At 43.9% G+C, this 15987-nt stretch overlaps 1 protein-coding gene across 1 annotated transcript in view; it reads right to left on the reverse strand.

The window, feature by feature from the left end:
* The window catches only part of STIMATE (STIM activating enhancer), a 32598-nt gene extending 21140 nt beyond the window's left edge, over positions 1-11458 (reverse strand). The window contains exon 1 of the mRNA XM_051811474.1: positions 11261-11458. Coding sequence (XP_051667434.1) covers positions 11261-11420 — 160 coding nt within the window. The 5' untranslated portion in view covers positions 11421-11458. The remainder of the gene's footprint in view (positions 1-11260) is intronic.
* Between the last annotated feature and the right edge of the window lie 4529 nt (positions 11459-15987).

Here is a 15987-nt window from a genome sequence, read left to right on the forward strand (position 1 = left end):
GTCAAGTGCATGAGCCCAACAGCTTTGCTCCCCTGCAAAAAGGATTTTTAAAACTTCTGTAAGACAGAAAACTATTAGCCATGCAAGTAGCCAAGGCCTTTTCTTAACTGCACCCTGTCCTTGGCCTCAGTGGTTCTGTAGTGTAATTAAGAACTGGTCCATTAAAGATGGTCACTCAGGGAAAAACTTATAGAAACACTGGACACAATGAAGTTTAATGACCCAGCTAGTTTGTTACTCAGAGACATGTCAGACAACGATTCAGTGCCTGGACAGCCTGAGGTACCTGCCAACTGCAGCCCTTATCTCTCTGGTCCACTGGCAGCAGTTAGAATAACGTGGTTATGGCAGCAAAACCTTTGTGACAGTTAAAGGGGCCTGAGTGGCACTTCTGTTAGAGCAGAGAACAAGGGGCTGTTCTACTGCAAAGTTAAATACCCCAGTGTTGAGCATCTGTCAAGCCCAGCTACCTCACCTGGGCTCTTGTATCCACACAGGTGACAAAAACAACTGAAAACAACGTGTCAACACTGGATTCCACAGAATTTATCAAATGGGCAGCAGCGCTTTCTGGATAAACACTGGTGAATTACAGCTACTGGAAGCTACCTCTGGATAAGCATTTACTTCCTCCCTGCTTCCACAATCAGCTAAAAACCTACTGGTAAATTTTGTCCCCACAAAGGTTTAGTGACAGCTAAACCTTTACAGCCATTCCACAGGGAATTGCTATCACAAAGTAAAATTCCCCTTCACAGTGCAGGGGAGGAGAGGACAAATCAGGGGGAAAAAACCCTGCTACCTGAGCTTGGAATAAACCAGACAGTGTTGCTGCTTCAGGAAGGGCAGCCAAATGCATTATGAGGCTGCTGAGCTCTTTATTCCCAACACGTACATACTTAAAGCTCAGATTTTTTTTTCCAAACGCTCAGCTTGTATAGACTGGCTGTGGGAGACACAAATAAGTCATATCACCTGCACACAACTCACACTAAGACCATTTCAGCAAGGCTGTTCTCATGCATCCTGGCAGCACACGATAGTGTGGCTCTGACAGGGGCATTAACTCGGCTGTCCATAAAGGAAACAAATGTGTCTTAGCAGAGCCAGTGGCCCAGGCATTCCACACCAATAGCCATTGTCAGGGAGCTTTTTCTCCTTTCCTTTTTTTTTTAAAGGTAAAGCTTACTTTTAAAATAGCTGAACTAAGTTAGTGGACAAAGAAGTTCTCACTCTCAATTGCTGACCTATTTGCTGTCTCCCCAGAGAGAGCAGCACTTTAAAAGTCAGCAAATGCAGGTACAAGGCACTGTGTAAACAGAAACATCCCGCCCTTTGCTTCCCAAAAGACAGGCCAAAGCCACTGCAACACTAAAAATAAAGGGCTGCAAGGAACTGCCTTAACAACTCTCAGGTCAACAGCACAAGTAGCTTAGGAAATATTTATCTAAATATTAAAGTTAAAAGATGTGATTCAGCCTTAGAGACAGGCATTTGTTATCTTGGCACTGAGCACACAGGGCACTGTTGGGTCAAGGTGTGCTCTCTTTGGAAGTCCTCATAAATCACAGCTTCCCAGCTCTTTAAGAGCCAGAAGCATTTGCTACTCTGGTTCTTCAACACCTATCAGACAGTTAAAGCAAAGCAAATCTAAGCTTCCAGTAAAAATCCCTGTGAGATTGGCTTTAGAAGGTTAATACAGAGCTCTCTTGCAAACACTTTTATACTCTGAACCAGGTGTCATCAAACAACCTCCAAAAAAAAGGCAGGTTCCCAGAGAAACAGCTGTACCATCCCTGCCATGCAATACAAGCACCCAGTGAGAACTAAAAAGTACAGCCTGATGTGTTCAAGTAGATTTTTTTTTTCAGCTAAAAAATAAGAACCATTTGGGAAACATGAATTATTTAGCACAAAACAAATAGAATCAATCCATATTAATGTGCACTAAGCAGCAATTTACGATTCACAACACCATTTTCACGTACAGCATTCACAAGATCACTCAATAATACATGAAGCTTTCAAAACATTATTAGTATGACAACAGATATCAATGAACTTTAAGTCATTCAAGCTGGTTGTTTTAAACTAGCTCTTGGGAACAGGCAGAATTGCCAAAGCACAGCTCAAAACTCAATCACCATTCATTAAAATATTAAGCAAGCCAGTAACTATAGCAGTTTTAAAAAGCAAACCTGAAATGTAAGTTCAGATACACACAAAAAAGATGTAAAAGGAAACCTGTGTTTCCATTTGTAAAAAAAGGATAAACAGCAAATATGTTAAATCAAGGAAGCCAAAAGGAGATATAAATTGTATGTTCAGTCCATTTAAAGTCTAAATAGCTTTGCTTACCACATTCAGTCTTCCTAGGCAGAAACTATCAAAGCACTGAATTGCAAGACACACATTTCATATAACACCAACTGTTTTAAAAAGGACAAAAGATACACAATGTCCTTTCATCCATTCTCTTTACACATGATCAAGTAACATCAGAGTCAGAGGGCAATTATACAGACTTCTTTGATATAACATATCCAACAACTAGGTATTCACTGCATAAATTAAATTTCTGAAATCAAGATAAAACTTCCACCTGCAAAAAGCTTCTTACTTTCCAACAACACGAGAATCTAATGCCAGCACTGAAAACATGCTGCCATAAGGAAGCTCAAGGTTATAAGATCAGATGGAGGAGGGTGGTTTTTTTTCCCCTGCCTGTTTTAAAGCTCCTTGGACTATTTCATCTTCTAACATTACAATTACCTTCCAAAGAAAACATTTAAATCCTATGTATATAAAATACCATAGGCTATTAGTCACACCCCTGCCTCAGAGCAAGAAAGGTGTGCTGGAAGATGTTGCATAGCAGCAGGAAGGAAGTAAAAGCAATTATTCTAAGAAGGAATTAAAATTTTAGGCACAGTATCTTCAAAAATTATTAGAGACAGAGGATATATGCTGGTAGTTGTGAATAGTTGTTTGTAATTTTAAAATAATTTTTATTCCACTGAAAAATTCTGTATTTTTGAGAAATGGAAAAAAAACCCCTACAGTGAAACAACAAAAAGCAAGCAAAGGTTGTTCTGCAAGTAAACAACTTATTTGAGGTGCCTGGCTAATCTGTCCAAAATTGATAGGATGAACACTATTTGTAGTTACTCCATGTCCTGAGCACCTTGTAGCTCACAGGTCAGTGGGTTCAAGTCCTCCTGAGCTCCATTTACTGCCCCCCCACCAGATAAAACAAGGAAATGCAGCACAGTTTTCCTCTTCTCTCAGGTGAGTCAACACATTAATCACTACAAGAGGAGGAATGGTTGGTCTTAGAACCTGGGGTAGCCAAAAATGTCACAGAAGTTTAGATGATGACCAAAGACAAAGCATTTCAAACGACAGAAATGTGTGATCATTAAAAAAAAAAAGGCAGCAACATCTAGAGGAAAACCCCATCAGGAACAATAGAATAAACAAGCTTAGTGCCTCCCTTATGATGACTTTCCACTGCTCTAGCTCTTCACATCTGTGAACTTACACCTGGAACTATGAATCTGAACCATGAATGTGAGCTATGAGGAATCTGAACTGTAAATCCACTTTAGCACATTTTCATCCTCAACCTTCCTCGCATGTGACAACGTATGTATGAGGTTATGACAACAAATACATATAAAATGTGTGATTCAGGGTCAGTGGTAGAAAAACAGGACTTCAGTATCTTGAGCATCAGTGCAAAGAGGTTTAGTTATTCCTGACTAAGCCCCAAACCCTCCTCCCCAGAGTACAGCACCTGCAAAGGCAGACTCATACAAGCTCTGAGCTAAGTCAGCCTGACAGAGACTAAAAACAAACTGAGTTTCACAGGGAATAAATTTTGCTGTGATCAAGAAATCTTTGAGAATGCAAATCATTTCCTACCAGCAGGCATGAGAAAGAAGACCTGATTTTTCATTTCATCAACAAAATCTACACAGATAAGACCTTGTTAAATACCACTTTAGGAATGCAAACTTCATTAACCATGAAATTAATATCACCACAGAATGCAAAACTGCACACTGTGTGTCCACACAAATCAGCTCCACACAGATTTAATTATAAAACACTAGTCAAGAAGACATTCACTGTGTTAAACAGAGTTAAACACCAGTCTAGCTAACAGCCCAGAAGTTAGTTCTAATTAAACACAGCTTCAGAGTTTTTGGATTATCTATCATTCTAATAGTTTACAAATGTCAACATAACTTATCCTTCTTCCTAAACATTTCATAATGTGGATGACGTGTAATTAGACTTAGAACAATTTTATTATGTGGTCTGCAACTATATCCAGCAATCCGCTGAGTAATAAGAAAATGTGAAATGTCCTGAGCCAGCAAGACAAAGTAAGGCATCAGACAACTGTTCATGAAAAGTGCAACTAACTTAGAGACTGCAGATTATTTGTCTAAATTGGTACCTTATTTTTATTGTCTTAACTTTTACTGGCATGGCATTTCAAGGATTGTTAGTGACACTAAAATATTAATGGCCCGACATGATCAGGACATCAGGACCAATAAAGTGCTATTACAATCTACAGCCAACAAAGAATCAGACATCTTGCAAGTAGTTTTAATAAAAAACCAAGGAAATGTAGTTCAAGCAGGACCAAATACTATGAAAAAATGTTTCACCTATTGTCAGTGAAAGCAGACACCTAGCTATGCTACAATACAAGATCGGTCTTCTGTTTTCAGTGTAGCAAACAATTCCAAAATTGTTATTCCTAAATTCATTTCCTGTTATTTCCTTTGCTTAAAAGGTTTCAGCTGAGCAGATCCTAACACTATTAATACTTGCTTTTGTACAGCACAGAATTTGTCAGCAAGATTTTGACTTTTTCTGGAGAGCTCACAATAGACATAATTTATCCCAACTAGTTGTTTCATATGTTAAAGAGTACTACAATATTAGCATGGCAACAGAAAAAATTTAGTTTGCTAATTTACCCGTGTGTTTATATTTCTTTTTTTCTGCTACAGCTCATAGTGCATCTCTCCTTTCTGTCTCTAACACGGATCAAGATGTCACAGAGGCACTGGAAGGGCTGATGATTTATTTAAAACAAACAAGAAGCAGCCACACTCCACGGCTGCAAGCGATCCCTCACCATCTGGGGATAAGGAAACACTGGATCATTGTAAGGCATAATTTACTTAGCCGTGACCAGAGTGACCTCACAGGGCTTTTCTGAGTCCTGCAGCCACAAGCAGACACTTAACCTGCACAATAACAGTGCACTGAGATACCGATCATTACTAATTGCCATGGAACGGGCTGGAAAGAGGGAGAGGACAACCCGTATTTCTACCACCATCACCCCATCCTGTTCCCTCCTCGGTCCCGGCCAGCCGGGGGGGAGCTGCTCCCCCTTTCTGCCAGCCGGCAGGGAAGGGTGTTACTTACTCCAGATCCACAGCACTCGAGGAAAACCCACCTCTGGATCCCAGGAGAGCACTCGGGGCGAGGGGAGGGTGCGATGCCGGCCGAGGGCAGGACACGGCCCCGCTGGAGCTGTCCAGGGTCCTGCCCCGACCCCGGGGCCGCCCCCAGCACCCACCGGCTGCGATGAGAGTCCTGCTGGTCCCAGGGGAGCCTTTTCACCTCCTCCTTGTCACAAACGTGCTCCCCCTTCGCTCCCTCCCAAACCTTGCCTGTTATCATAGTTCAACAGCACATCTTACTGGTTTTCTTTTACCTGAAGAGGGATTCATCCCTGCTGCTGTGATACCTGAAAGTGGTCCCTAAACTCATTTCAGGTAATTCCCAAACATACAGTGGAATGCCAGTTCTGCATCCATCTGGCGAGTTCCAGGAAAAAGGATAAAGTGCATTCTGCAGCATGTGATCCCGTGTGCAATAAGTACAATAGTGCTCCTAATTCCATAAGAATGAAAGAGCCTATTTGTGATTTGAAACTTCTGCAAAAGTTTTAAAATCAGATGCACGTAGGACATTTCTGAGGGGGTCCTCAGGAATTCATGTGAACATGCACTGTTTCACTCAGACTGAATACATTCATGGATGCAGTATTATCAAGTCAGGATAATATCAAATCTTTCTAAATAATGTCTTTATTAATAATACACCACCTTGCTATCAGGTCACTGCCCTGCATCCTACAAAGTGCCATGTGGAATAAGCTTGTTGCTGTTACTCAGAGGCCTGTATTTCATGCCTGAGGTTCTAGGGCATCAAAGACAACTCCCTGTCATTTTTACATGTTTTAAATCTGCTCAAGCAGAAAGAAAATTGCTATAGAAAACAACTAAATCATATTGTTTAGTCCTTTTGTATCCAACACTGACTTTTTTGTTACAGGCAACTGCAATTATTTTTAAATCCTTCTCCCAGAACATTATTCCCCATAGTATTACTCTCTTACCTTCATGAAAATAAGAATCACTCCTCTGAAAAGCCTATTTTCCTAAAGCATTTCGAATTCTACTAAACTACCTCTTATGATAGTTTATTATATGAAGAAGCATTCATTTTCCTTGCATGGCTTATCAGGTGGGAAAACCTTGCTGTAAAGTTAACTGACATTAAGGATGCAGTTTTTAAGGTATATCCTTTAGGACACTGTAACTAAAGAGAGAACCTTAAAAATATATAGTATGTTTTAACAGAATGGTTTCTTCTTTCTCTTTCATCTGTGACCCTCAACAGCAAATGCACCTTCTCACTTATTCACTGCACCTCTACCCAATCATTTCACTTTTGTAAACCCTTCTCAGCATGAGAAGGATTACACACTGTAATAAAGCCATAAAAAGGGAACAGAATCCCACACTCTGGTCTCTTTTACAGCATATTTATATTTTCCTTGCAGACACAAACCTTCTACCTGCAGAAAATCAAATGATGCTTCTATTTCAATAATTCATCAATACAACTCACATCTAATTTCCCAGCCATTCCTAAGTGCCCCAAAACAAACATTGCTATATTCTGATAAGGTACAAATCTTCTGACAAACAAGCCTAGTAAATAAACTGCTTTACCCTGTCTGACACCAACTGTTTTAAGGGATTGGCAGTGGGTTTTTCCCCATACCTTTACCAGGTTTGGCTAATAAAAACTGTGTCATTTATAACTACACCTATGTCATACATGTGTGGGATACTGTGCCAACACCACTCTCTAATCATTCATGACCAACAAAAGCCCAACCAGAGAATGCTCAGAAGGTGCTTGGGATTATTGACAAACACATGGTATTATGTAAAAATATTTAAAGTCAGCTTTGTGTCATCAGTAAACAACTACAGAACTATTGCACCAAAGAGCCCCAAATACCTAAGAAGCAAAGCTACCATTTTAAATCAAGATTCCCATGAAATAAGATAGAAACATTAGAGTGGTAAACTGTGAAAAAATATTATCTTTGGCTTACTGGCTTGCAATATAAACATACATCTCTTCCATCGAGGGAAACTCATTGAGACTTCCTGTTATGAAGTGGCTTGGCTTAAATAAACTAGGGTGGAAAACGATGTGTACACAGGCAGGAGGATGAGAACGAAATTAAGCAACAGAGTTCAAAAAAAGCAGGTTCACAGGCTGGAGAGTCAGTGACCAGAGTCCAAGCAGGTTGCCAGTCCAAGCAGATTTGCCAAAATGAGGTGGTTTTTAATCAGAGAGTTCCCTTGCACCAGGACTTAAAGCCCATGGTTAGGAGAGAAGCTACAGAACTTGTCTCACCCGACTTCAGTGAGGTTTTTGGTGTGCTGAACATCTGTAGCATCTGGGGGAAACTGTTTCAACAAGTCTTTAGCTTCACAGCAGAGGACCCGACTCTGAGCAGTAAAGATTAATTCACGGTGATTTAAGACAACACACAGGTGGGCTCTGATGGTTTTAAGTATATTCACTACTGGTTCAGACATCAGAAAAGGACCTCCCTGCACAAGCTTCACACCAAGAGCAGCAGAGTAAGATCTGAAAGCACAGAGACTTAAGTAGTGGATTTGGAAGGCCTTCAACAGCTCACAGCAATAAAAACCAAATGCTAACTTCTACTCTGGTTAAGGAGGCTCCTATATAAACTCAGGATAAATGATCACTCAATAAAGCACCTTCTACAAGAAAAAGATTAGGGGGTTGTGACAGGTTGTACCTGAATCTGAAGGTAACAGAACAAAGTCACTCCTTTAAAAGGTAAGGTGAGATAAGCAGTGAGTTACACTGTTCTTCATTCCCTGCGTGACACAACAGGGAGGCAAGAGCTACAAAGAAAAGGAAACTTCAGAATTAATTTCAAACGAACATTTTGTCAACTCAAAGAGAGAAATTTTCTCTTCCTGTCACTTCTTGGTTGTGCCAATTCAGTAGTGAGGGCACACAAAGGAGGCTGATAATGTGACTGGGCTAAAAACCTTTCTCACCAGTATCAGAAGACAACCACAGCAGTGCAGTTCCCGTGTTCCCTCTGGCAGGGAGTCACCATATCTTCCACAAACTAAAAACCTTTTCATAACCACATTTTAGCCCTCAAAATCATGAAGTTTGACTGATGTAATTGGCAGGTCAGCTGACAGCACAACTTTACAGCAACCAAACAGGTGCACACATAAGAAAGTGGCACACTGGAGTGTCACATCTTAAATAATTTTGCTTTAGGAATGGTCCTTTAGTCATTTGTAGATGAACAACCCCCAGCAAGGAACAGAAAAGGGCCTACTCCTCTTACAGCTAAATACTACAGAAAAAAACATTTTAAAATATTCTTTTTTCCAATGAACACAAGCAGGGTAAGATTTATCTAAAAAGAGCAGGTCTGGGTCAGCCTTTGATTTAGCCACTTACCAAAAATTCTTATTCTTTGCATGTCAAATCAAATATTTTTCAAAGGAAAACAGCTTCTGTGCAAAAAGAGCAATTGTACAATGTATTTCTGGTGCCATTACTTTAATTCCTTTTACTACAGAGGGCTCAGCACCATTAATCACAAGCAAAATATTAGAACACCTCCTTCTAGTGTCCCCTTAAAAAAAATAAAAAAAAGAGAAGTGACTCGCTCTTTAGAAGTTAAATTTAAATACCAGACAGCCATGTGTCTTCAGGAGAAATTATACAGCTGCACACAGAGAATTACTGCTGTTCAAAAGGGACCCCACTGAAGAGACAACTCTCAAGCAGCCCCTGCCTACAGCCACTTGTTTCTCCCTCAGTGCCACCACCTCTGTTGTGCCAGCACAGGAGCAGAGATACTCCAGCTTAAAAACAACCACATCTCCTCATTTATTTTCCTTGCTGTATCAGTTCTGTGATCCAGCAGCCAGAAGCTGTGTCATCCCTCCAGCCCCAGCAGCTCAGGGACAGGAACAGCTGTGCAGGTGCCCAGGTGATTGCTGAGGAGAGGCCACACTCTCAGCCACAAGTTCCTGCTTCTGTGTCACATCAGATCTGTCACAAAAAGTCCTGTTTGTTGAGGAAACTTTGCAGGGTTTGGAACAACACGCCAGGCGTCTTGTATTTGACATAAAAAGGATAGAAACATTCAGAGCTATCAGACAGGACAGAACTGGCCCTCCTGCACAGCCCAGCCCATAACAGAGCTGCTCCTATCCCAGTGCAACAGGCCCACATGGTGTGACCAGCTTCTCCTGCTGCTCGGGGAGAGGCACAAAGGAAAGTGGAGGGGAATGTGGCTGACAAACCTGGGACAAGCATACCTAGCCTCTGTTTGAATGTAAGCATGACACCTTGCTAAGTTTTTCCTCTAATCCCCTTTGGACACTGATTTCTTTTCTGCCCAGTCCATTGTGAGGGACTGCCTGCTTTCCTTCCACTCCCTTCTGCCACAACTGCAAGCACTGCATGGAAGTCTCCTGACAGTTCCTGGTTTAACAGCACCTAACCCAAGCCAGGAAGTGCAGCCAACAACAAGACTTTCATTTTCCTAGTCCTTACTTTCTGTATTCACTTTTTCTTGTCTTCACTGAGCGTTCCAAGTTTAGATTCATTTATGTAAAATGCATAAAGACACACAATACCATTTCCAGGAAAAAAAAGGCACTATCCCGACAAATAATATCTGTAGTTCTTCGTTTTTGGATGCACAATCCATAAGAATTACCTATTTATATCTCTTAAATCTAAAATCAACACTGTGTACACATCATATTATTACAGAGAGGTACTTTTGTTTGAAAACTGCTTAAGCTTCTATTATCAGGCTGCCGTGACTGACCAAGTGCTACAGCAGTGAATACTGTTGCCATTCAATCACATAATGAGGACAGTTACACACATAGTTTTCACAAGAGCAATGCAATTGTTAACAGTGACTGGGACACTAAAGCATGCAAACACAGCCTGTGGCAAACGTCTGACTTAACCATAATAGTGTGACACCAGCACGAAAAGGCATCAGTGCAATTTTAATGTAAACAGGATCTTGGTTTTTAGATCAGTCAAACTGCAAAACACATGACGCTGGCGATTCCTTTTCCCTCTCCCACTTTTTGTTAACAGCAATGCCACAGTCAGCGGAGTCAAGGCACTGGGCTGCTTCTCCACTCCTCAACCCAGAGAGTACGACCTACAGCATGGGATAGAGACAAATCCACCAGAACTGTTCCACGTTGTTGGGACTCCCCCATCCCAGGGTTGGGGCCTCCAGCCTTCCCTGCCTTCCCACCACACTCTGAGCAGCCACACAGCTCTGGGGTTGCCCCAGCTCCCGGGTATGGCCCTCCAGGCCAGCGTGGCACAGCACCCTGCGACCGAGAGCGGCGTGTCTGCCTTTGCTGCCGCTGACACAACACGGTCCACCTGCGGTAAAACAGAGCAGCCAAACCCGTGACTTCTGTACAGCCCAAACCCGAGTGACACTGCACACACCGCCTACCTCATCCTGCCGGCTGAATTCAGAGCAGGACACACACCCCCGCGCCCCCGAAGCGGTAAATGGCACCAGCATGGGTGCCGACCTTAGGAAGGCAAGTTTCAGAAAGTGCAAGGACTTGCACCGCGGTCCCCGAGGCCTCCCCGCCGGCCCCGCTCGGCTCTCCCGGCCCCACAAAGCGCCGGCGCTGCGCTCCCGAGGCCGCCGCGGCCCCTCCCGGCCGGGAGCCCGGGACAGCCCGGCCCTTCCCGGGATAACCTCGGGGCACCGCAGCGCGGCCGCCGCCCCACCGCCCACCCCGACCCCTCCTCGGGGACACCCCCCCGCCCGCTCCCGCCAGGCCGCGGCCCCGCCACTCACGCATGAGGGTGCTGAAGGCCACGACGCCCAGGAGCCCCTGCAGGAAGATGCCGAATCTGTCCATGAGGGCGCCGTTCTCGCAGCCGCGGTCCCCGGGCCCCGCCGCCGCGCCGGGGCTGGCGGTGAGGCCGAGGCTGGCGTTGGGCGGCGGCGCCCCCATGGCGAGGCCCGGCCGGCGCCCGCTCAGCGGCGCATGGCGGCCCAGCCGGCCCCGCCCCGCCCGCGCGTCACCGCCCGCCCGCCCCCGCCGCCCTCAGCGCCCCGCCCGCGCCGCGGGCACCGCGGGGACAGCGGGGACAACCCGCGGGGACATCGGGGACAGCCCGCGGGGACAGCGGGGACAGCCCGCCGGGACAGCCCGCGGGCCCGCACCGGGACCGCCTTCGGGCCCCGCGCCCCTGGCAGCAGCGGGGCTTTAGCCCCAGGGCCTCCCGCTGAGGTTGGGCAGAGCCGGCTGGTGAGCGCGGCAGAGCAGGGTCCGAAGCTCCGAGCAGCCAAACGCCGTTTGGCTCCGGCATCCAAACCCTGTCTGGCTCGGGCACCCAAACCCTCCTGGCTCCGGCATCCACAGCGATTTCTAAACCGCACTCCAGCCCTCCTAGAGGAGGTTCCCAGCCCTGGGTCGGAACCGCAGCACCCGAAGGCTTCGCTTAACCCAGATCCCCGCAGGGTCAAGCAAGTCTGACCAAAGTAGAACGATAAAATTATGGCCTGGGTTCTTTAGCGAAAAACGTTTGTTCTTTAAAAAGCGCACAATGGATAAAACAGAGCACGTCAGATCTTTCATTTAGGAACTGCACCTGGGAAACTGCACCTGTTGGCCAGTGAGCCTTGCCTGACCCTGTCACGCCACACCCCTCTTCTTCATCACCAAGCAGAACTGCATCAAGTTTAGGTTCTTCTTTTCAGTGTGGGATCCACCCAGGCCACATTGCATTGTATTTTTTTCTCATGCTGTTTCTGTAATATTTTAAATCATTTAAAATCCCAGCCTAAGTATGAATTCACTTATAAGTACCACCCAGAAAGTACAACATGTTTTAAGTCTATCAGAAAAATAAGCTGAGCACGTGAAGCAATAGCTCTTCAAATAACAACATTTGTTGCATTTATCTCACAACCCACCTACGTGACTGTCCTTCCTGGCAGGCAACACCAACAGTTTTGGCACATGACACAGATTTCTCTGATATTCAGGCTGTGCCATAAATGTCTGGAAGCTGCAGCTAGAAAAAGAAATGTTTTCAGTTCCCTGACTTACAGAGCACACAGCCCAAATGTGTTACAGAGCACACAGTCCAGTGCCTCTGGCCCCAGGTCAGTGCTCTTCTGCTCTGAGCTGCATCAAAGGCAAGAGTTCAGGAAAGCAAATAGACAGAAAGGACAAGGACCAAAGCAGATTCGTTGTTCTCCCCCTTGCACTCAGGGATCACAGCCACCAAGCACTGTGACTGTGACCTATTTACTTGTGGCCCGGGGACGGTTTTTAAGCTTTCACAGCACCTGCTGAGCATTAAATGTCCCCCCCACACACCTGACCTGGTCGCTTACACCGGTTAAAGATTTACCTAATGCTATTTACACACGAAACTTGTGTTTCAGACACGAATCCGGACACATAACTTGCAGGGCTTATGCCTCGTGGTACTCCATGTTCCATGCTTTAAAATAGATCATTCCCCCAAAATACCTCTTCGAGGGTTTCATCTCCTCAGGACTCCAATAAGCCCTTCTGAAACCTGTGTCAGACAAGTCAGCGCCTCCTGCTCTGTGCTATTCACAAGCCTTCAGATTTCCCACAAGCAGGCAGTGCTCCGTGGAGGCAAGCAGCAGATTTATGTTAGATCCTGCATATTTATAGATGTTTAAAGACAGTGTCAAGCAAATCAGTCTCATCCCACTCCGACGTGTTTTCTGCACCTCGTGTAAAATCAGCTCAAGGTAACTGAAGTGCAGCCAATAAACAAGTGCTGAGGAGCACACGAGTACAATCTGTTGGAAGGCCAAGTAAGGAAACAAGAACTTCACAAGGCTGACCTGCTTCTGAAACGTCCTGTGGACTCTCATGTTATTCAGAGGAAGCAAAGCCAGCTCTTTGTAAAATTTCAACTTGCTGGGGTCGTGTAAACCTTTACAAAACCATCCAGGAGGAGCAGCAGCACCTGCAAGGTTTGCTTCACATGGTACCAAGCAGCTCCTTATGCTGAAAGAAAGCAATAAATTACCCCAATTCACAGGTCCTGTCCTCGGCTCCTGTATTTTAATTAGCTTCTGCACCCTGTGAAACAAAACCAGTTACCTCACAAGAAGGCTTTGATAAATAGATCTCCTGCATTTGAGGGAACTGAATACAACCCAGTCAAGATCTTTAACACGAAGCCTGTGCAAGTGGTATTTATGTGGTTTGCATTTATCTTTTATGTAAGTAATGGAGCATGCTAGACAGCTTTCCACAAAGTTTTGTAAAATGTGACATTTCTCATGGTAAGCAGCAGTATTTATCATATTAATACCAAAGGCATCAGTAACAGTTTAAGTATCTTTTTTAATTTTCTTACAACCACTTAAAACTGTCATATAACACAAACTTTTGTACACTATTTACAGACAAAACAAGCAAAATATCCATCCAAAATAGTTTTTAAAAAAATCCTCTGATTAAATTGTTACACCTGCTCAAACAATGGTGGGACTTAATAGGCATATTTTCTTGTGCATGTTTCTCTTCCATGTAGTATTTCAGTCTCACTGCATATATATATATATTTTTTTTTAAAGTTAAAGAAAGATAAAACAACAAGCAGAAGGGACACAACACAATATGCATTTAAATCTTTGTTTAAGAACAAGCAGCTAATTAAAAAAGGCAAAATACAGGAAAAGTGCATCAGTTCCAATGAGTTAGTATAAGAAAGAGGCCCACAGGTGGGGAGCTGGTACCCTTTAGGGCAGAGTCTCCTAAAAGACCTCTGATTGTCTATAAGGATTATTTAAAATTCCTTTTAAACAGAAATAATAATAAAAAAAAAATGAAAGAGGAGAGGAGAAACATGACACCTCCAGATTATTTTTTTTTGCCATGAGGTTTCTTGGAAACTGGTGCTTAACAACTTTCAGAGTGGGCGAGGATTCCTCCGTGCCCGGAGCTCACTGTCCATTGCTGAGCTGTGCCCGGGTCAGGCCTCTTCCTCTCGGACTGTGCAAGGCCAGAGGGCTCCCACAGACACCGTGTTTGTGCTCAGTCAGTCAGACCTACTGCCTCTGAATTTGGTCAGTGCAACACCTGCTTGCTTCCATGGCTTAAAGCTGAGCCAAACACTGCTGGCTTTGCACCCAAGAGAGTAAAACTTTGTCTTCTCATCAAAAGTCCATTTACGCGTCTGGTGCATTTCAGAACAACAGATGCCACTTGAGGAAGCGACTGTGGAGACCAAGTGTCATCAATCTTAATTCATTTTTGTTGTGTTTCCTACAGATTATTATTAATTTTTTTAGAAAAACACGTAACAATAAAAGAGGCTTGTTGTCTCTGGTGTTCCCAAGTCCCATTCTAATCTCTCACCCAAAAGGCTGCCTTTGAAAACAAGGCTACACACATGTTGGGGAAGGGAGGCAGCATTCTGAAATAAGGGTTCAGCACACAATCCCTTTAAAGAAGAGCCTTCATCATACACCTGAAGTCTCCTGACCGAGCCTACGTCTTTGTGCTTAGTTACTTTTAGGTAATTTGAGCTCACAGTAGGCAGTAACCAGTCTGCCACTATGTGACAGGACTAGTTAAGGAGTAGCTTTGTACAGGATCATCGTATTTTTGGCTTTCTGGTAAGGCTACTTCATCTAGTAACAACAGATTTGGTCCAAAGGTATCCAGTCTCCAGTTTGAGCTTGATAGTTTTGAAGCCTATTCCGTTACATTCAAAAATCTCACGAGCCACTTGGCTTTTCGCAAACCATGTACCGAGTCTTTGTACTTTACACAGAAGAATGGAGTGCTCAGTCCAATTGACTGTAAATATATTTACAATTCTGTGGACCTAGCAGCTAAATACTCCTTCCCTCCTTTAAAGCATCACTGGAATAAAGAATAAACACTAGCAAATCCTAAAGCAACAACAAAATACTGCTAAAAGTTGTGACAGAGAAAGTAATCTTAAAAACCACTCCCGAACTCTGTATGTACTGTTTCCATTAATCCCAGGAGAGACTGCAAACACTCCTGGAGTACTGTACAACACAGAAACTAATCTGCCTTTTATTTCAGTCCTCAAAGAGGAACTTTCAGAAATGTTTCGAGTTAGGAAAAAAGTAGTCTTCGTTCACCAAGATCAGTGCTGTACCTCTGCTCTTCTGGAAGGACTGCTTTCAGTTTAGGATGGACTGCAAGCTGCTCATGCTTTGGGGGATAATCCTACCACATGAACCTTCCATGACATTTCTGGAGGTTGAATACTTCTCTATTACAGAATCCTTGTGCTGGTGCAGAAAGCACACCACAGTAACCAAACAAAACCTTTCTGCCTAACAAGGCTAAGCTTAGCACAGCACAAGTGGCACCACCAGGTTTCTAAAGCCGTGGTGTGCAAACCCAAGACTGCACAACACGTATGAAAATATGACAGGCCAGAATACAAACCCTCAGTGGGTCAAGCCAAGGGTAAACTCCCTTTACCAGCCCCAGAAACAGCACACAAGGCCCAGTGGGGAGTTCATTTTCTTGTGCTGAAGAT

Source organism: Manacus candei, unplaced genomic scaffold (assembly GCF_025592945.1).
Source record: "Manacus candei isolate 608988 ecotype Guabito, Panama unplaced genomic scaffold, ASM2559294v1 h1tg000082l, whole genome shotgun sequence".
In the NCBI taxonomy this organism is placed as follows: Eukaryota; Metazoa; Chordata; class Aves; order Passeriformes; family Pipridae; genus Manacus; species Manacus candei.